This window comes from Pieris rapae, chromosome 11, assembly GCF_905147795.1.
Source record: "Pieris rapae chromosome 11, ilPieRapa1.1, whole genome shotgun sequence".
In the NCBI taxonomy this organism is placed as follows: domain Eukaryota; kingdom Metazoa; phylum Arthropoda; class Insecta; order Lepidoptera; family Pieridae; genus Pieris; species Pieris rapae.
In genome coordinates, this window is record NC_059519.1 from 230,321 (window position 1) to 253,431 (window position 23,111).

The 23,111-nt window shown below is 35.4% G+C and overlaps 2 protein-coding genes across 5 annotated transcripts; one reads left to right on the forward strand and one right to left on the reverse strand.

The window, feature by feature from the left end:
• Positions 1–143: 143 nt before the first annotated feature.
• Positions 144–21,238, reverse strand: LOC110991571 (putative fatty acyl-CoA reductase CG5065). 2 transcript variants are annotated; one of them, XM_022256954.2, is made up of 9 exons: positions 21,106–21,238; positions 7,957–8,153; positions 7,022–7,144; positions 2,371–2,556; positions 1,905–2,100; positions 1,450–1,648; positions 1,147–1,386; positions 727–984; positions 144–598 (listed from the first exon to the last, which is right to left on the reverse strand). In XM_022256954.2, exons 2-9 carry the CDS (start codon positions 8,146–8,148, stop codon positions 439–441), a joined length of 1,554 nt encoding a protein of 517 aa, XP_022112646.2. In that variant the 5' UTR covers positions 8,149–8,153; positions 21,106–21,238; the 3' UTR covers positions 144–438. The 2 variants fall into 2 exon arrangements, with proteins under 2 accessions (XP_022112646.2, XP_022112645.2); XM_022256953.2 differs by lacking the exon at positions 21,106–21,238 and adding an exon at positions 9,778–9,882.
• On the forward strand, positions 10,866–22,433 carry LOC110991569 (NAD(+) hydrolase sarm1). Of its 3 annotated transcripts, none has more exons than XM_022256950.2 (10): positions 10,866–11,250; positions 16,069–16,206; positions 16,302–16,453; positions 16,804–17,176; positions 18,363–18,605; positions 18,695–20,019; positions 20,092–20,327; positions 20,676–20,962; positions 21,108–21,274; positions 21,477–22,433. In XM_022256950.2, the coding sequence occupies exons 1-10, from the start codon at positions 11,002–11,004 to the stop codon at positions 21,628–21,630; spliced, it is 3,324 nt and encodes a 1,107-aa protein (XP_022112642.2). In that variant the 5' UTR covers positions 10,866–11,001; the 3' UTR covers positions 21,631–22,433. The 3 variants fall into 3 exon arrangements, with proteins under 3 accessions (XP_022112642.2, XP_022112643.2, XP_022112644.2); XM_022256951.2 differs by lacking the exon at positions 10,866–11,250 and adding an exon at positions 13,407–13,533; XM_022256952.2 differs by lacking the exon at positions 10,866–11,250 and adding an exon at positions 14,796–15,101.
• The last annotated feature ends 678 nt before the right edge of the window (positions 22,434–23,111 follow it).

Genomic DNA, 23,111 nt, shown 5'->3' on the forward strand with positions numbered 1-23,111 from the left:
ATACAGACTTCGTTAAAAACGTTTCATCTATTCGGGAACGTTTTAAATGTTCGCTGCGAATCTGAGAAATAGATAAACTATATTATCATATTAATAGTACATCATTTATCAAATCAGAGATACGTAAATCAAAACAAAAGATTTTATATTATATTCATATTTATTTAAAATTTGTTACCTGACTTAAATAAGCGATAAACACAATATAAACACAACACCGAGGCGTCCATACAAACTGATACATCGTTATTAAAGTTAATATTTGGCTTAACTTAGAAGAGGCGAAACAACTTTAATCTTTATTTATAATACATATATATATTGTATAACAAGATGTTAAAGTCCCTCAGAGTCATCGACCTGGACCATCAGCTCATACTTTATGTCATGTCACGTTTGACGAAATCTGTCACCGAACGGATCACACAGAAACGGGAATTATTTATTTTGAAAGACCGCATCTCCGACGAGGGGCAAATACCTCACGAAGGGGCCGCCGAGCGCCAGAGTACTCCTCAAGGGGGGGACGTAGAGGACCAGCCAGTACAGCATCAACAAGTAGAAGAACGCCGACGCCACCAGATCTAGAACGTATAATCTGAAACGAACACTTATTTATAATAATATTCATTTATATTTTCATTAAAGCGAGTTCTGAAAAGCAAGAACACGATCAACCTCGATAATGTTTTACTTTTAAGTCGTAGAAGAAAAAGGGTCTCTCACATATTGTTCTGCAGCCTGGCCTTCGGCAGATCCTCGAGCCTCTCCCTGAGGCAGTACAGCTTCCCGCCGATCATGCAGCTCTCTATGTAGGGCTCGATCTGGATTTTCAAGACGTCCATCGGATAGAGAGACCGATCGGTCTCGTTGAGGGACCCGGGAAGTTCTCTAAAACGGTCCGTGTCGAACCACCACTCCCGGGTCGTGAAGTACTGCAGGACCTCCAGGCCCACCGAGATGCGCTTCTGGATGCGGACCATGCTGGACCACAATTCAACACAACTTAAGACTTTCAGGCGAAATGTTTATTAAATTGATTAGAATAGGAGAAAATCTCTTTCAGTCTCTTTTCGTCGCAGCGTGAACACAACTAGACGGAAAGAGACGAAAGCGTGTTATTAGATAAAGTCAAAAGCCACTCACAATCGCTTCTGGCCGAAGATCAGCATGAGGAAGTCGATGAGATAGGCCGGCACGATGTGGTAGAAGAAGACGCACAGCTCGTGGAGGAGCTTGTTGTGGCGAATGTTGCCGTCGGGGTACCAGAGGGGTCCCTCGAAGGGGTACTTCCTCACCGTGGCTTTGCCCACGTCCAGCACTTCCTTCCAAGTGTCCTTTCTCTCGTCTCCGGTCGTCAGATTGAACACCGGGATCTCTGGCGAGCTGAAGGTTTCGTTCTTAGCGACCGCCCGACGTCTTCGTTCAAACCGATAACGTTAAACTCACCGATCCGCCTTCTCGTCGAGGTGATAAGGAATGACCGCCAGAGCGTTGATGGCGATGTCCACGGGGATGACCTCGGCGTGGAAGTGGCCGCAGCAGTGCATGGACCGGATGACCCCTTTGCCGGCCCCGATCATGAGTCCGATTGGCCCGTTGAGATTGTCCACCCAGCCGGGGACCGGCTCCTTGTGGGAGGGGGTCACTGGAAATATACCAACGCTCGTTGCGCACATACTGACAGACAGACTGAGTAGAATACAAGGATTGTTGTGAAATTCTAGCACCACTTGTGGAAGAGAGAACGACTGATTCTTCGGATATTTACCCTGACCTGAAACCGTAGCAATTTTAATAGTGGCTCGATCGATGTGAAAATTTCCAATGAAAGTAGAAATCAGCCTTTGAAATATTATTATTGTCGGTACGAATTGAGATAATCAAAAATGCCGTTTCCTCACCGATGCTGGGTCGAACGACGACTGCGGGTATTTCGGGATAGGCCTCTCTGACGAGGGCTTCGGCCAGCCTCTTGGAGTACGTGTAGGAGTTCGGGTGCTTCTTCATCAGCGAAGGAGCTATCAGGTTGAGCTGCTCGTCGGAGAGCCAGCAGGCTGCTCGGAGCACCTCGTGCGGGTTTTCGGGGGGATCGTGGACCTGAAAAGTTTTGCGATTGCAAAATAAAAGATATAGAATATAGAATACAACAAACTCAATACAAATGTACGTGAGGTAAGATATATAAAGGAAAGGCGTAATAATAATCGCTAGATGCGCACGTAGAGACAGTTGGAGGTGTGCCTTAGGCCTATCCCAGTAGCACCAGAGAGAACGTAACGATCTTTTTCTTAATCGATGTACAAAATCCATTGGTTCTAAAATACAACGTCGGTATTGAAATCGAGATCTACCCGTGACCAGAATTACCTTCTCCGCCATCCTGTCGTAGTCGGGATAGCAGAACGCCGTAGAGAGGTGAACGAAGGAGACCAAATTCTTCACTTTCTTTGCGAGATCGAGAACCCGCTGCGTCCCTCTGGTGTTCATCTCCAGACCCTCTTTGAGGGGTGCTTCCAGACGGAGAGTCGCCGCGAAGTGGTAGACTATTGACACCTGGAAATTATTATATCCTTAAATAAAACTAAAAAATAAATAAAACTCAAAATCTAGGGTTTTCTATTTGTCTCGATATTAAAGACCTTAAAACTAGTAACGTCTAAACTCATCACCATTATTATAAAACAATGTCACGATGTATATAGCATATAGCAAAAAAAAAGGATAGTAACATGTAAAAAGAATACTATTTATGGGGCAAGGTAGGTTTATAAACGTTTGTTAATAACTACAAATGTCCTGCGGCTTCATTCGCGTAGATACCGATCTCGTGTAAAAGGAAAGTCTATTAAAGTTAACCTATTCTTATTTCTGAGTTATAAATATTACCTTTCAATTTATTAGATACAGACTTATATTCATAATATAATCAATATACAGATTTACCGTTACAACGAATATTTAGAGGACAAATCTTTGTTTTTAATTTTTTTTTTTTTATTCTTTATTACTCAATATGTCATATGGGCTGAGTAAGACACTGAAAGAACTTCCAAAAAGAGAAGTTACCATCATCTTAGGGGACTTCAATGCCAAAGTTGGGATAACAACAGACGATGACCATCTTCGTCGTATTGCGGGCAGATTTGGGATCGGAGAACGTAATTATCGAGGCGAGCGTTTGCTACAGTTTTGCTGTGAAGAAAACTTCACCATCACCAATACATGCTTCAAGAAACACATCCGAAGACTGTACACCTGGGTATCCCCTGGCGACAGATGTCGAAATCAAATAGACTATATATTAATAGGGGCCCGATGGAGAAGCTCAGTGACGAACGCTACTACTTACCCGGGTGCTGACTGTGGATCCGATCATCAGCTCCTTGTGGCAACTGTGCAAGTGCGTTTTAAGAGAATATATAAACCTAAGCAGGGTCCAAATATGCAACGTCTAAACGCCGATGGATTCAGACAAGGTATTGCTCAGAAAATGATTGTGTTTCATAATGAAGAGAGAGATAGTAACAGCAAATGGGAGAGTCTCAAAAGGGTGATCGAAGAAACAGTTAGAGAAAACATGCTAGTGAAACCCGTAATGAAAGATTTCATAACACCAAAGACGGCCAAAGTCATCCTAGAGAGACGGGAACTAAAGGAAAATGGTATTCGCTCGCTAGAAGATCAGCAACGGTATGCAGATTTAAGCCGTCTGGTTCAACTTTACTGTCGGAAAGACTATGAACATCACATCAACGAAATCTGTCTCGAAATCGAACAGCACTCTTTGAAAAACGAATCCAGATATCTTTTTCAAAAAGTAAAAGAACTGACTGGTACTCGTAAGCCAAGAACGTGTGCTATCGAAGGTACAGATGGCCGTCTAATTACAGATGTGGCTCAAGTGTTGGACCGCTGGAAGAACTACTGCGCGGAACTATATGACGCTGAAGGGATTAGCAAGAGCAGCTCATGGGCAACAGAAGAGCCTGATATTCTACCATCTGAAATTGAGCATGCCATCAAAGCTCTCAAGTGCAACAAATCGCCAGGTAAAGATGGTGTGACAGCCGAAATATTAAAAAACCTAGGTCACCGAGGTACAAAGGCTATAATCGAGATCTGCAACACCATCTGGCGGTCTGGAAGGTGGCCAAATGACTGGACAGAATCGGTGTTTATACCTCTGCACAAGAAAGGCTCTTCTAAAGTCTGTGGGAATTACAGAACTATAGCATTGATATCTAATGCGAGTAAGATCCTTCTCCATGTAATTAACCGACGTCTTAATTACTACCTTAGCCGACAAATACCTGAGGAGCAGGCAGGCTTCGTTAGAGGCAAAGGAACGCGGGAACAAATCCTTAACATTCGCCAAATCATTGAAAAGAGTAGGGAATTCAACACTCCCGTGATCTTATGCTTTGTTGACTATACAAAAGCCTTTGACTATGTGCAATGGGATAAACTATGGAGGGTTCTACTTGAGATGGGAGTTCCTGAACACCTCGTAGCTTTAATACAGAATTTGTACATAGAAAACCGTTCCTTCATCAGGATGGGCACTGAATACTCCAATATGTTCCAAACAAAAAAAGGTGTGAGACAGGGCTGCATTCTGTCACCCGCACTATTTAACATATATGGAGAGTACATTATTCGGAAGACAATGGAAAATTGGGAGAAGGGTTTTGCAGTAGGCGGAAAGAGAATAGCAAACCTACGATATGCTGATGACACGGTTCTTCTGGCAACATCCATGGAAGATATGGAAGAACTGTTCCAAAGACTCGAGTTAGAAAGCACAAACATAGGCCTCGCAGTGAACAGAACAAAAACTAAACTGATGTTAGTGGATCGAGCCAGTAAGCTTCCACGTGTCACTTGTAACATTCCTGGAATTAATATCGTAGACCGCTTTATATATCTTGGATCCCAGATCTCCAACGACGGCAGCTCTGTCCCCGAAATAAAAAGGCGAATCGGCATGGCTAAGGATGCCATGACACGTTTAGGCAACATCTGGAAGAAAAGAGGAATTGGCATCAAAACTAAAATAAGACTGATACGGGCTCTGGTTTTCCCTATCTTCCTGTATGGAGTAGAAACGTGGACCATCCTGGCTCGAGAACGACAAAGAATCGATGCCTTTGAGATGTGGTGCTGGCGGCGAATGCTCAGAATACCGTGGACTGCGAAGCGCACCAACACATCAATCCTGACCCAACTTCGCATACGAACTCGCTTGTCTACCGTATGCCTACAGCGAATCGTATCGTATTTCGGCCACACAATGCGCAAAGGCGATGAGAACTTGGAGAAGCTTATCGTGGTTGGTAACACAGAAGGCAAAAGATTACGTGGCCGTTCACCAACCAGATGGACCGATCAAGTGAAAGACTCATCGTCATCAAAGCTATACAATGTTATAAGAGAAGCGCTGGACAGAAACCGGTGGAAGCAGATAGTCCGCGCTAAATGTTTCGTTGCTGACCACGACGCTCAGAAATGAGCTGCCGACTAAAGAGAGAGAGATGTCATATGGAACATGGTGTAGTGGTTGCAGCTCCTTACAAGCATTGTGTAAAAAAAAAAACTTGGCGATTAAAAAGAGTGGCGGAGAGTTTATTGCCAGTTCTTCTCTTCCGTTCTACGCCCTTGATTTGAGAACTGGCAGTAAATGTAAAATTAAATTCATTTAATATTTCTTTTTTTGACGTTCATAAGTGTACATTGTTACCTACATGAATAAATAAATTTTGAATTTGAATTTATATCTAATACATTTTTACATTCGTAAGATCATTACAGTGGAATGATGAATTGTTAAAAATAAAAATAAAAAAGGAAAAACTTTCTTATATAATAGAAGAGATTTATTTGTAGAAATTCAGTATCATTTAACTTCCCTATACACAACATTTGACGTAGTTTTGTGTTGTTAGCAATTTTTATGAATATTTTTTTACACCTTTTTACATTTTTGTGAAAACATTACAAATATAGATACAAAAACAAGAATAGGAAACATTAATAATATTAGTATAAATAGGCACTATTCAAACTTAATAGTGAAAGTTTATACTTTCGTCAGTTAAAAAAATTCTAAATCACGTAACAAATTATGACATAACGGACTTAAAAACTGCGGTGAGGTGATTTTATAATTCAGAGAAAATTTAAATAGGTTAAAAATAAAACCAATTTAAAAAGGTTCATGAAAAGTGGAAGTAGCATATGGACTCATCCAAACATTCAGTAACTGAACTGTATATAAAAGTGCCCTAACATCAGTTTATTACAATTTATCCATACTTTATAGATATGTTAGAAAACAATAGATATTGCAACTACAACCGCCACATACAAATATTTTTGCATATTTTTTACAGAATTTTGTATTCTCTTGACAGTTTACCGTGACCTTTATGGCAAGGCTGATACAACATTCATTGTTTATGAAAAATATGCATTAAGACTCGTATCACTCAAATCAAATGAACTAAAAAAATCCATCGTAAAATCAAAATAACTTAGTGGACCACAGTCCACAAAGACACATCTTTGAAGGATATTAAACAACTTTCACCAGACGAATCTAATTTTCCGCATCGGGCACATTCAGCCGAGAACATTTGCTCTTTTTAAACTACGGCTCACTACTAAAATCTGTTGCAGTATTTACGAATACTGAATAATCTAACCGTTTTTCTTATAATCCCACTTTAGCAGCAGACACAGATCTTCGGGCCCTGAACTCTACGATATTTTCGTCAAATATGTTTACGTCTATAAGAAAATACTTACGCTTTGGTAAAGAGTATCTCTACTGCACTTTTATATATTTGTAAATTTGGGATCGTTAAAAACTGCCAATGAAAGGGCATAATGAGTACCTACCGACTCCCACAGTTCACAACGTACCAGCTACCGAATTTATTTAATTGATAAAAGCATAAAATAAACCATCATGTGAAAAATTGCTTCTCTAGCGTTTCCTATATTTAATTCAAAAACATACCTCGCTGTATATTTTCTCCAGTTTTTCATTGTCTATGCCGAGATTGTCACTGAGTATGTCCCCAGTCACAGGCACCAACTTCTTCATAACGTGTGGCTTTTCTTCCCTTATTCTTGCAAATAACTGAAACGAATTGAATCAAAAGTATTAGCTCTTAAACAATTTCCAACGCCAATCGTTGTCCTTACTTTAATTTGTGACCTTTCGCACCATAATTTGCACATAACCTAATTGGTACATCATAGTAACTCAGTTGCAAGCCTTTTTTTAGGTCCGTGATTTTTACAGAACTTGTTTCTTGAATCCGAGTGATGTCAAGTGATTTTGTTCACAATTAAATCATTGTGATAAATAACGTTTTTATTACTTATATTATTTGTTAAGGACTCATATCTACTCTTCACATACTCTCACATTCGCGTATGCTTAACATTTAATACGACTTTTGTTTAATAAAAGTAAGACTCTAATCTAACATTACATTTTCTTAGGCTAATTTTGTAATTCACAACTGTCTTAAAAAAAGTTTACTAATTATTATATATTTTTTTTAATATAACTAACTGATGTTTTTGCTTGCTCTGTGTTTCAATGTTTCTCTACTCAAACGCTCATCATAATCTATTCAGTGCCTTTACCCATGTAAATAATAAACGAGATATATGAAAGAGAAATCATTATGTACGTCTATTATGTTCAAGCATTAAATGACATGACTTGGATTTTTCGAGCACTATATGGACCGTTACGTAAATGTTAGGTAATCAACTTAACTTGATCCCACACTTTTTAGTTAGTGTTATTTTAACTTGGCATAAGATGAAGAACTAACATAGATACAAGCTTTAAAATATTGTCTTTGTTAGACCGAGATATACCAAATAATCCTAGTACAAAAATAAAATTTTACAGGGTACAATAAAAACTAAACTCACAGGTAATTTCCACATTTCCTCTATTCGACTTTCGGGAGATTTTCCTCTCTTACCCCTAACTAGTGCGTATATACATCCAATGTCAGGGATGCTGTAGAGGAGTTTCTCGATAAGCACTTTGCCCATGAGCCCGGAGGCTCCTGTCACCAGCACATTCCGGCCTTTATACCACTCATTAACCTCCGACGTCATTTTGCCTGTCAAATAAAAACATTATATTGCAAACAATAATGTGTCGACGAAATTCGCAATATTGTAATCAATACGTATATTCCTAATAGACTTAGAACTAAGTAATTAAAGCATTATTAGTTGTCGCCTTGGGGTCACCCGTAATCGCAACTTATTTGGTAAAATAAATAAACAAAGTTTATACATTATGTACTAGAGTTAATACACTCGAAAGATCATTGTTCTTACAACTGATGAACATTCAATTTCAACCTAAATACATATTTATGAAAATTCCTAAGTTACAACAAATCGAAAGGTTTATTTAAATATAAAGCAGACTGTGGAATTATGTATTAAAATTATTAGAAATATTCTTGCATTTCAGCTAATTAATTTCAGCGTAGCGCTAAAAGCAAGTTTGTTAGCATTTCATAACCAAGTGCGGTTTACAGTGACGCAAGCTCATACACGCACATTTGCGAATTAACATTTCAATTGCGATGTTGTCTACTTAGAATTAGAAAAAAAACAATATTATGTTGTGTGTTGTATGTGTATTTATTTGTAAGAGCTTGAATACGCTCGGTACACTGATACATTGGCACAAAAACGATAAAATCCTGTTTTTCATTTGACAAATACTTATACCCAAACATACACGAAATATTAAATTATAAAAACTAAATGAAAATGTACTTTAAAGTGTGAGGCAAGGAACGAGATCAGGTCACGAGGCAAGATCGGTCCTCATTTTACTCGGAGGCTTCCCGTTAAACTAGGCGGAAATATATTTTTATTTTATTAAAACAAAAAATTTGGCGATGGAAGAATGTCGGAGAGTTTATTGCCAGTTCTTCTCTTTCGTTCTACGCCCTTAATTTGATAACTAGCAGTAAATGTAAAATTGAAGCCTTTAATATCTTTTTTAACGTTACAAGTTACTTATGTGAATAAATGATTTTGATATTTAAAATTTAGATGTTAACTGCCGATAGTCTAAACTTAATATTTCAACAAACACCAGTTAAAGCTATAGCTTTCTACTACGAACAGGTAATTCTACGCTTACGTAAATAGTTGTATGCGAACGTAAGACAATTTATCACTAGCGTAAGCACTAATTGATGTTAAACGACAAATTTATAAAATTATTCAAGTGAATACTTTATTCAAATATAGATTCCATAAATTTCTGTAGAAAAGAATATAATATATTACAGATATAATTTATTTATTATCGACATAAAAGTAAATATTGTATATTAAGATTAATTTCTTGGATTAGATTTTCACGGTATGGTTCAATATTGAAATGAGCTTGCATGTACACGCTAAATCGAAACAACTGCTAACTGCAATGTATATTTTCCAGCCGGAAGACATCAATTATTTATTTACAAAACAGTCAAAAAATAACACAATACACTTAAACCACTGCAGTAAAAACCACTAAAAGACGCTACAATATCCTTCTATACGAATTACATACTGAGATCACAAAATCATTGTTTGTAAATAAAACAGATTAACTTAGAAACAAAACCTACTTTCACTCGAACGAAATTAACGAATGGCTTCCAATAATACAATATATGATCGTGGATCTAATTCACATCTTTAATGAAATAGTACAAAGTGAAAACTTGCCTATTGAGGTAGCAGTGCGACGTTGTTGGTGCGCGGGCGCAGTTCAACTGACATACAACCTGTTGTTCAAGAGTAGGCTTGCGTGATGCCAGTTACTAGATACTAGGTCGGCGTGGCTTAGTCACGAAGACTATTTGGTAAACTTTTTCCCGAAAAAAGGGGCTTGGACATCGGAGAACACCAGTCAAATGTAATGTAAAATGTAGCCTGCTTTAACGATGATACATATTTCGAAGTGTATTTCGTGCACGAGCTTAAAATGATTAGGTATATAAAAAAGTTTGGATCTCTTGTTCCTAATTCTCAAGCATTAGTGTCTAAGTACGCCATACTAACGTATCATGACTTTGGACATTATGCCTGGGGCTTGCCATCACTGCTATCAGCTTTCCAGTACAGTGTCATCCGGAACAATTGTTGTTTCTCCAATCGGAACCAAATCAGTTGAAAGAATTGAATAAAGTTTTCACTTAAACAACTTTAATTTTACATGTTTTGGATCTTGCAATAAACACCCGCAACATTCTAAACATTTAGTTACGAGTGCGTTATTTCAAATAGGGTTGGGAAAGCGGAACTTGTTCGCCAATTTCCGTTTCTAACAAATTACGTACGTAATGTTTATTTCAAGTAACAAGAACAACATATACCTCATCGAATAATAATTAATGTTTCAATTTAAGCGCCCTCTAGTAGCGACATCACAAATAATTAGGTAATATATAATTGAGTCAGGTTATGTATTTATAATGAGCAGAAATACGAAAAGCCACATAGATGGCACTATCTAAAATAAAATTAAAATAAATATACTTTATTACTAACCGAAGTCTTTAAAAACAAAACACCATTCTAGAATGACCTCACCATTTTATTTTGTTTTAAAGACTTTAATCAGGAATCAAAACAAGTCTTCATGGCTTATATTTATATGAAGTGCGGAACCTTCACGTTATTGTAGGTACAGAATACTTCAACGTCACACTTTTACGTATAATTTGACGTTACCTTGAAATAATTTGTAACATTTTTGCTGTTCGTAGCTAAAGAATTGTCGCCTCTATATCAAAATACAAAACATATACAATACATAACATCCAATGATCACGATTCACTGGCAAAGACAGACATTACGCGAGCCGGCGCCGACGCCGACGTACTGGCGATCGATCGAGCGCGACAATTTTTGGTGGCCAAATTGTTACGAAATGTTTGCAAATCGAAATGGGTAACGTGCAGTGTTACAATGACGAAAAAAAAGTGAAAAATAAACGAAACAACGTCAAAACCGACTGTGCGGACACGACGCCAACAATGGGCGCGATTAAAGGCGAAAGTCATTTAACGAATAACAACCAAAAAGCGGATGTCAAAAAAGAATATATCCTTGGGCGCGATAGCGTAGACTTCGAGAGTACGAAAATAGAGCCAGATAAATGTGTGTTAAAAGATCTGGCGAATGGATATTGTGAGGTACATTTAACTTTTTTGCAAGGTCAAGTTAGTTATATGGTAAAAGGGGGAAAGAAGTCCGTTATCTACACATGTTTAGTTTGTGTTTAATTATGACCGCTCTTAGCCATGAGATAATGTATTGTGCGGCATGGCTGACCTTTTAAAACACGATACGACTGATTTATAGTATGTACTGTACGTAAATAGTGAATATCACGAAGTAGCGTCAACAGTGTAAATGATCTTCAACATAGATTTTTTGTGTTAATCCATTGACCGTAGATATTGAGCACGTCCGCGTGTAATATGTTTGTTAGAAAATCGAATTAAGAGTTTCGTCACACAAGGTTCTCCTTATCTACGAAAGTACGATATTTCCCAACACACTCGCATAATTTATAATCAAAGTAATTTATTCTTAATTAGTGAAACATTTACGTGATTTTTTTCTCAATTTACTGGGACAATGATTTGCGAATGGAACAAACACCAGGATTCTTTATCGGTCCAATTACATTTCTTAATGTTTTATACGTTGATCCTGTTTGTATGAACCTATTAAGATCTGTTAGGCTTTTTTCCGTGATGATCTAATGTGCGTTATTAACACTCAAGGACTCTTCGAGCTATTTATTTAAATCCGCACTTTAAACACATCTATTAAAACCAAACAAAAATTAGCTCACAACCATGAAAAATAAGAGAAATACTACAGAACCGCTATAACTTTTAAGCCGTTTAAATAATATAAAAAATTGTACTGCTGAATTTTTATTACTCCATTACAGAAAAATATAAAAGTAAAAAAAATAACCCGCATTTAAATATATAACAATATAGCCTATATTTATCTTATACCAGCTAAGTACACCGATTTAAAACCAAAAAATATCAAATTGACAACAACTATCTAAATCAAATCTAATAAAGAAGAGAATTGAATAAATACAGCCAAACTGATAAAATGTAAGCTTCGTCCAATAAATAAATGATTGTATTAAATAACAAGAAAACTTTGAAACAAAATCATTTATATGCAACAATAGAGATAGGTACTAAAACCAGTATATAAGTGATTACTTTTGTACGGGGTAGGGCTCGACTCCATTTTAACAATAAAATCTATAAATAAATATACAATTGTCTCAGAATTTACAATCTTACGTACAGATAGAATTTTATCATTCGAGCTGAGATAATTTATATTTAATAACAAAACAATTTAATAAGATAATGTCAGTTTAATCGTTATACTATTGACAATATTTGAATCTCTGATGTTTTTGGATGGACTCCAAATAATAGTTTTAATAATATTCCCACGACTATTATTTTTAAGACGACCGCGACGATGTAGACTACATACTTTTGGAGCATAGGTATACATATATCAAATAAATATTCAATAAACATCAAGGCTGTAGCTTCTGGTAATTTCCAAATCAAATTAATGACAAAGAGGTTTTGTTGTTCAAGAATGTATAAAAAGGAAATACATAATATAACAATTACAAATTAACGCGCCTACGTTAATGTATATGCCAATGTCTAATATTACAGCTACACCTTTTCTTATTAGCTATTTCTTATTATGGCTGTTTATATCGTTTAACATCTTTATTTGCCTTATTAACTAGATACTATAGAAGATCGTTTACCTTAAAACCATAGCATAAAATGACATCAGATAATGTTATTACTTTAGATAAGGCATTTCTAAGAAAGTTGCAGTTGCGTGAAGAGGAAAAGATGAAGAGAAAGTTCGTTCGATTTATATCCTAGGCTTCTATCAAAATTGTACATAACAATTAAATTTTATTATTCACTTCATTATATTCTACAGGTATCATGGTTCATATAAATCTTAATTCTTGTTTATTAATTATGTAGTTAGTTTTTCGTTCACAGTTCCATAGTGTAAGATAGAGATAGCGGTATACGCATTGGATTGCATTGATAGTGGGAAAACCCGTCAGTATTCAGTACACGGCAGAACACGTTGCTTATCGCACTGTGTTAAGTTTTCTTTATTTCTCGTGTTTCCGTAAAACATATTTTGTATTGCAGAGTTATCTAGCAACAAACTTTAACTTAAAACAATGCATAGTTAAAATTATAATGATTATCAAGTGTTGTGCGTCACCAAAGCTACAAAAAGAGTAATGTATATTAATAAAAATTTAAAATAATATTCTAAAATAAATATTTGAAGAAAAAAAAATGGTTGTACAAAGAGATGATGATATGTCTTCGTTTTCTTACTCGTTTTCGAGAAAACCTCGAACTTGTTTACCAAAAAAGGTAAGGAAAAGTTGAAAAACTGTTGAAATGTATATACAGTATATTACGAAAAGTGTATAGATTCCAAAACATACATTTGTTTTTTATTAACGTAAAGACGTTAATAACAAACAAATCATATTAAGTGCCACCCATGGACACATTCAATGTAAGAGGGCTCGAGAGTGCGTTGCTGGCCTTTTAAAAATTAGTATGCTCTCGTGTTTGTTAAAACAAAAAGTCGTCAACAGTCAAGAATATGTTATGCTAAGTTGTTAAATAAGGTATGCTAATTATTAATAATAATTTGATTTATAGTAATAATAATTAACGTTTAAGAATCTTAATTTTGATTTTGGCATAGAAATAACAATGAACCTCAGATGGTAAAAATACTTTTTATTCTATTCCTAAATAATAGTTCAATAAGTAGTTTAGCGATTAAGCAAGTATTTCTTTAAACAGAACCTAAAATAAATGTTCAATATCAATGATATTGAATAATCACACATTACCTCCGTCAGTGAGGTAAATGACATGTTACACGATTGCATTAACCTGTAGTAAACTAGTTATATAAAATTTATGTCACATTCTCCTTAATAGATCTTTTAATTTAAACTGAAACAATATTATCTTAATATCAGAACTTAAGAATAACTAAAAATCTTGAATAAGACGAATGAGATACGAACGTAAAATAACGTAGGTATAGTGTATATTTCTGAATAGCTATCAACCAATGGTAGCTAGCGTCGTGAGCCCCTCAGCAATCTGAGATTTTCCTCAATTAAATAAAAAATTATTTGAGTCATGTCTGACTTCAACCGGCGCTGGTGATAACAGCCCACGTGCTCGGAGATGATTCATCGGGCTATTTAATGATTTGTTAGCTCCATGAGATTACCGGACCATAAGCGTATCGAAACTTTCCATGCCGCAAACACTAGATAATATAAAACACCCATGGTACTTTTTTAAACTATGGAAAAGCCACCAAACCAAAGTTAATAAATAATAAATATTAATTTAAATTTAATAAAATATTTAATACAGAATTTTTCACTTAACGAATGACCATTGAAATGTGACAAAATACAATCGTTATTATTATAAATAGACTATATTAATACTGCCGTAGCTTAAAGTTGAATGTTAAAAATCACAGTAAGTACAAGAATACAAATTACGCGGACTATTAACGAGTTTTTACTATTGTCACATATTGTATTAACAAATAAAAATAAGTTTTTCCGTTTAACTTTGTTCCCTATAACCAAACACTTAGATCTAAATTTAAATAAAAGTTTCGCTTAACACCTGTGGTCATACAATGTGAATATAACCTTAAGAGTAAGCAGTGAAGATTTAAAATCCCTCGAAACATTTGACACGTTCGCGAACTCGTCCGGCGCGAACACACGCCAGTTGCCCCTGTAACAGGACCACGTTATGTAGTGTATAAAAATACTGTGATAAGCGCAATCATGCGTGATGCTGTAGGATATCCACGAGATAAGGAGCAAAGTGATAATAGTTAATACAGTTAAGATAACGAAAACCGTTAGTGATATTGTCGTTAATACAAGGTACGGCCAGGATATTTTAATAGTAATTTAATCTACAAAACTTGAATTATGATTCTAGATTTAATCCAACTGCGATCGATAAATGCCTGCTAATTAATTAGTGAAAACAAATTAGGCCTAACGGTGTTTTATATAAGATCGTCTTGCTTGCAATAAAATGTGTGAAATAAAATATTTATCACGCTACACGTGCACACAGCTAAAACTGCAATAACAAAATATAAGAAACCCAATTATCTACGTGACCTTTTATTACTCGTTAAAATATATTTGCGTATTAAACAATTTCGGCATCGCGTATGGCTTTTACATTAGAAAATTATATATGTGTAATGATAGAAGAGGTGGCCTGGCCATGTAGAACGGATGATTGAGAAGCGGTTAATATACAAGTCCACCCCCTCTGATGAAGTCAGGTCTGGTATGCCTTAACGTACATACAGGAGGTAGTAGAGAAGATACAAGTTAAAAGTATAACCAACCCATAAGAGACAGGAATGTCAGCCGAAGCGTGTTGCTATAAATCTTTAAAAATATCGTTTTTTAGGGACTAGATACATTAGAATGCATTGATTATCGGTGTGAATCTATGAGATATAACAAAAAAATGTATTTTAGTTAATATCTAAAGAATGTTGCAAAACTTATTTTATTCAGTTAGTCCAGTTTTTGGATAAAAATAAAAATCATCTACAAACAATCTTCTCCATACCTATATTTAAATACTTTGGCGATCTAAACATGTTCTTTGTTTTTAAATATTAATTCACCCATTTAACTATGAGTAATACAATGATCATGCAAATTAAGTTATTTATATTATGTTGTAACATAATAGGTCAATTTCGTTTAAATATCGCTTATGACTCGTATCTCGAAAACTTCATTTGAATTTTAAATGAACAGCCTCTCCATCTTTACTAAATGTCTTGAAGTATGAGGCTTACTTGGTTCTGTATGTTTACAGGTTTCGCCTTTAAACTCACTTCATAATAATAATATGAAGCAAGATGAAGTGCCTCAAGGTATGGACGTACCGAAGAAGGATTGTTACACTTATCGAAGCTCAACTACGAATTATTCTTCTAATCCCTCGAACGATCAGGTAAACCAAAATTTCAAAGGAAATTCATCTAGTTTTAACAAATTTGCCTGATATGTTAACGAAGCTCGAAAAACAACAATTATTTTTCTTTACAGCCTCATTCAACTTTCAACACCATCACAAACCAGCGACTGCAAAGTTCATCACAACGAGCCAGTTCATTGAAGTCACATTTATCCGAATTAAAGAGTTCAATATCAGAAATGAAAAACCTAAGCAACACTAACAGTCTGGAATTTGGGCAAAGGTATTGCAACTTTACTTATGAAAACCTTTTTAACATTATCCTGACTTCTGACAGTGCTCAGATAAGCCGATAAAGGCCTCTTACAAATTCCTGTATGTACTGTGCCACAATCTGCCACGTACCTGCTGCTTCTTAATCTGTTCTATCCACCTTTTAAATGCTACCCTTTTTGAGTTTATTATTATTATTACTGTCTTGCTCCACTTTACCGTTCCTCTTGCCATGTTAATGAAATGTGTGTATTTTGTTAGTGTGTACTTCATTATAAACACATAATAGATAAGATAAAATTCAAGCATTTTTCTTACACAATATTTATCTGACGACACTGTAATATTTTTCGATTACAGATTTAAGAAATCCATGGAAGACATCTTAGAAAAGGATAAAATAAATGAAAAGACATCTATTAAGAATGATTATAAAAATATAAAAGTAAACAGACTAAACAATATAAGCGAACCATATACTAAACTATCTCAAAAATACTTGAACGGTAGAGAGAATGATTTAATATATAGTGCAGCTCGAACCACATCAGCCAGCTCCTCAAGCCTTATAACGGATGGGTTTAGTGCTTCGAAATCGGCAGCAAATAGTTCTCGGTCCAGACAAATGCAACACGGGGACGTTTTGTACTCTGACCAAAGTGCCGTCGGTGCAACGAAACGGCTTCTGCAGGCTGAAAGCCTCACTGCTGAACAAAACTCTGCATATCAGCAAGTATGTACGCTTTCAATTCTAGAAGTAAGATAGTGTTAGTTAGTTTTTCATACTTAGTTCACGCGGTAGAACTACTGTTCCTATATGACAATAAATATTGCAAGGACCAATTATTGAATTTAAAGTTTTTAAGGCGTACCTTGAAATATCCATTATGGATTTAAGATTTAACAGGTGAAAACTGAAAAGGCTTACAGCGTATCTTGTTAATATTAACCGCCTTGTTGTTCACAAACGAATTAATAAAAATAAAAACAAACATGACCCCAAGGCGCCTTTTAGTCGAAGGACATGACGTCGCGTGGCACAAGTCGATCAATATCCTATGTGACGTCACAACTGCAAACCTTTCAGTCTACTATGGCTCCTTGCCGTAACAAGACTTTATTATGTTATCTGTGTTTAAACACGTGCGTTTCAAACTAAAATAATGGCTGCAAAATTAGTTAATTGGACGACGAGGATCTTACGCCGAGGAGGTTCACCTGGCTCGGTGGGGTGATCTTGTTTACTCATAACGCTTTTATAGAAGTTTGTACCAGAAACCCTTTTATTTATACAAGGATATTGGTTATTCGACCTATTCCCGTTAGTAGGGGTGACTATTGATGATAATTTTAACTTCCGTATGTATTATGCTAAGGTGTACCTACCATTTTTCAGTTATCGAGTTTTTTGCTTTGTTCAAAATCAGTAATTATAAAATTAAATTAAATTCTTTCTTCTGATTTTTAAAAACTTAAGCTTGGTTTAAAAAATTAAAACAACATTTATCGGTCCGAATGCAAAAAAAGATTCAAAAGTTTAGTGACTTTTGCAACAAAATAACATATCCTTCCAGAACACTAATAGTACCTACTTATAATAAGACCGGTTGTCTATAAAAGCGGCGTGTATACACAAACATTAAAATATCTTCATATCCCCGCGCGATTGGCCTATATCCAATAACATACCTAGTTATTAGTCAGTACATAATCTGAGCTGTGACGCGCGGTATCTTTTGATGAAAATAAAAACTGGCCCAATCGAATCCTTCAAGTACCTACCTTTCAAACGCATACCATGTATACAAAACGACGTGCAAGGCCTAATTTGCGAATAATTATACCCGTAATTATATTTTCGTGTAATCTATATTGTGAAATTAGCATATGTGATGTGAATAATTTAAAACTTTTTATAGGAAAGGCGGACGCTTCAGACAGCTGAAATTAACACCCAACAAATGAATAATGTGTCAACCAGCTCTTCCCGGCTGCACACCGATGCATTCAGCGCGGAGAGAACAGGCACGGCTACTTCACAAGCCAGACAAACAGTCAGTTCCAGTGGTATATACAGTCGCAAGGAACATGCCAGTGTAGCACATTCCAACATGTCTTTATCGAGTAAAAACATTTCAACATCATCAGTACTGTCGTCACAGGTATTTTGGATTTCATACAGACATTTATACACCAAAAAAAATTCTAATTTGTGTATTATGTAAAATAAAATCTTTTTTTCATGTTGCAGATTGATGACATTTTGAACGGAACCAACAAACCGAATAGCTGTGATCTACTGAGTTTAAACTTTGAGGATCTCGAAGAACTAAACTGCCATTCAAGTCAGAAAGATATTGAAATAGCAATTGAAAATTATAAAAAAAGAATGTGCGCTTTTATAACTGCAATCAAACACGAAGACATGGACACTAATACGGCATCGTTGCAATATAACAAAATAAATGAGATGCTTAGAAGGGCGTGGGCTGTACCAACACACGGGCACGAACTAGGAAATTCATTATGCAATACATTGCGTACTTCTGGCGGCCTTGATGTTCTGATGGAAAATTGTATGGAATCTAAAAACCCAGAGCGGCAATTCGCCTCAGCTAAAATTCTCGAGCAATGCCTTACCACCGAAAACAGAGAGTATGTAGTGAAAAATGGCTTAGGAAAGGTTGTAAATGCAGTTGTATCTGTGTGCACAAAAAATGCGAACTTAGTAGAGTACTCAAGAGTAGGCACTGGAATTTTACAACATTTATTTAAACACAGCGAAGCAACGTGTAGTGACGTCATTAAATTAGGAGGATTGGATGCAGTCTTATTTGAATGTAGGAAAAATGACATCGAGACGTTAAGGCACTGCGCAACAGCCTTAGCCAACCTTTCGCTGTATGGTGGTGCTGAAAATCAAGAAGCTATGATCAAAAAAAAAGTTCCTATGTGGTTATTTCCTTTAGCGTTCCACCACGACGACAATATTAAATACTACGCATGTTTAGCTATTGCTGTTTTAGTTGCCAATAAAGAAATTGAAGCTGCTGTTCTAAAATCAGGCACATTGGAGCTCGTGGAGCCGTTCGTCACATCACATAATCCATCCGAGTTTGCTCGGTCAAACCTCGCACATGCTCATGGACAAAGTAAAGCGTGGTTGCAAAAACTAGTGCCTGTTCTAAGTTCTAAACGAGAGGAGGCACGAAACCTGGCAGCTTTTCATTTTTGCATGGAGGCAGGTATTAAGAAGCAACAGTGTAAAACGGAAATATTCAGAGAAATTGGCGCAATAGAGCCTCTAAAAAAAGTGGCCAGTTGTCCTAATGCTATTGCATCTAAGTTTGCTGCACAAACATTAAGATTTATAGGTGAAGAAGTACCGCACAAGCTATCACAGCAAGTGCCACTTTGGTCGATTGAAGATGTAAAGGAGTGGGTTAAACAAATAGGATTCATTGAATATGCCAATGAGTTTTACGAGAGTAAGGTAGATGGCGATCTACTATTACAAATTACAGAAGAGAACCTGCGAGACGATATTGGACTGACTAATGGAATCAAACGTAAAAGGTAAAAGCAGTTGTGTATCCTGTAAAGTAATGCAATTTGTAGAATTATTTATATCAAATGAATGTATTTTAGATTTGCAAGAGAATTACAACAGTTGAAAAAAATGGCAGATTACAGCTTGCGAGATACGTGTAGTCTTCATGAATTTCTGCAAAGCATTGGGCCCGAGTATACTATTTACACTTATTCGATGTTAAATGCTGGTGTAGACAAGAAATCTATTTTTGGTTTGAGTGACGAACAACTTGAAAATGAGTGCTACATAAAGAACAGTATACATAGATTAAGAATATTGAATGCTATTAGAGGTAAACCTAATTTTTACAAAACATAACTTCATCAACCTTGTATGTATACTTCACTAGTGTTTTCATATTATGTATGTCGTCATATTTGTGTCGAACTATGCTTAAACCTGATATTGCTTTTACTTTTAACTTTATTTCCTATTACACCATTAATACAAATATTGCACTGCCGAGATCATTGCAATGCAGATTTAAGAGCTACTTGTGGCTTGTGGCTTGGAATTGTTTTGATGAAAATGTGATCAATTAACGGGAAGAGGATAAAACTTGCAGCTTAGGTAGGCCTAGTTGGGCACTGACATCTTTTATTAAATATCTTCGCAGGACTTGATTTTACATTTTTTGCAGATTATGAAAGTCGTTTACCAAGTTTAGAAGAAGATAATATGGTAAAAAACTTAGATGTTTTTATAAGTTACCGAAGATCAAATGGCTCACAATTAGCAAGTTTACTTAAAGTCCATTTAAATTTACGTGGCTTTACCATTTTCATTGATGTAGAAAGGCTAGAGGCTGGAAAATTTGAGAATTTGCTCCAGAGCATTAGACAAGCTAAACATTTTTTGTTAGTTCTCACTCCAAATGCTCTAGACAAATGCATGCATGATTCGGAACAGAAGGATTGGTTACATCGTGTAAGTGCTGTAGAACAACTTTTTGATAAATAGACAAAAAAAATAATAGGCTCAAAATACTATCGGAGCGAATTTAATAAAACAAACGTAAACTTTTTTTAGAACTTCGCTGTTATAAAATAATTTATACCAAAATAACTTACAGGAAATCGTCGCAGCCTTGCAGTCGCAATGCAATATCGTCCCAATAATCGACAACTTTGAATTTCCTGAGCCGGAGGAGTTGCCAGAGGATATGAGAGCTGTGTGTCATTTCAATGCAGTCAGATGGATCCATGACTATCAGGATGCATGTGTTGAAAAACTGGAAAGGTATACATAAGTTAAGGTGACCTACCTACCTATATCAAATAGAATTTGTACTGGTCTCCCTAAAACTTAATTAAAATAATGTTAATTGTATCATATCCAGATAAACAAATATTTCATATCAATTAGCTAAACAATTGAAAATACATTATAAAGTGTTTCTATTTTGTTGAGTTTTGGTAACATAACATTCAATTTGTTGCAGTTTTCTCCGAGGCAAGTCAAATCTGGCTACAAGGCTGGAAGGATCTCTTAGAGGACCAGTATCCATCCAGAGTCCATGTGCGGTGTTAAATAGGGGTCCCCCAAACTTTCAACAAAATATGCAGTTAACAGAAAGTGACCCATTTGATAAATGAACCCCATATCTTACTTATCACATTTCTGAGTATAAGAGCTTGCAGATATGCATCCGATAACTTGAATTTTATTACAATTAGGGTTTAAAATGTCAGGAACAGCCTTATGAGACATTTTCATAGTTGTTATTTTTTTTTCAAACACTATATTTGTAGTATAATAATAATGTACAGTGTAAAGTCTATATAACATGTATGTATAATGGAAAGAAGAAAAATCTGTATCTGTAAAAGAAAATGTTTAATTCAGACTAGTGAAAGTAATTACATTAAAAAACAAGTCTTATTTGAACACTTTGATTAGTCTGTTATTGTGGTCTGATGTATTTTGCTGCACCAGTAATTAATTTGTAATTTTTAGCTTATTTTATTTATGTCTTGTGATATTGAGGATAAAGCACATACAATCCCAATTTGTAAACAAAAGAATGGATTTCTAAGAAAGTTTTAATGTGTTTGATGTTAATTCGACGTATATATCATATTTAAATGTACCTATAGATAATTTTATTTAAGTTTATTTATGCAGTACATATTATAGCAATAATTTTACTATAGATTAAGTTTGCTATTCGTTATAGCATGGCAAATCACTTACTCTTAAGAATGTTTAATGCCTTAGTGTACAGTCATTAAATTGGTTACAATGTATATTTTTGGATTAAACATGTTGACAATTTTTTTAATCCCAAAATATAAATCCCTGCATATTATACAAGATCACCAAGTACAAAATAAGTAGATTAAAGTGTCATAATACTTCTTAAGAGGCTTTAAAAATTAAATATCTCAACATCATTAAATATTGCTTTACTTATGAACCCTTTCCCATTACTAAAATATATACTTACATTAATATAGTTTAAAAATTAATGGCTTCTCTTTTTTTAGATTTGTTAGATTATAAAGGATCAAGAATATGCAGTTCCTTTTAAAAAGTTTATTTGCAACATCAAAAATGAAAATATTTTATGTATATAATAAATAATCTAATGACCCTTAAGAATATATTATAATATAACAGTACAGTATGAAATATTATATTACCTTATTAAATATTATGAACTTTTTGTCTTAGTTGAGGTATATTCACTTGAATAGAAAATGAACACTCATTGCAACCAACAACAACAGAGGGTGGATTAGCATCACAAATTTCTAAAAAGTACAAACCGCTACAGCGACAGGGGTATGAATATCCACATTCAATTTCATCGAAAGTCATCTCTGATAACGATATAGTTTCAAACAGTAAGAGGTTAGAATGGTCGTGGCATACTAATAATGCATCGAACTGCTTTCTACTTTCAGGATCTCTAAGAACTGACCAGGCTTTCTGGAGTAGTAAAAACTTTTCATCGTTTTGCTTAGTTTCACTTCTATCAGGATGCAAAAGCAAAGCTAGTCTCTGATAATTCTTTTTCAGCTCATCGTAACTAGCGGCCCTGTCACATTCTAAGATATCATAATAGTCAACAATA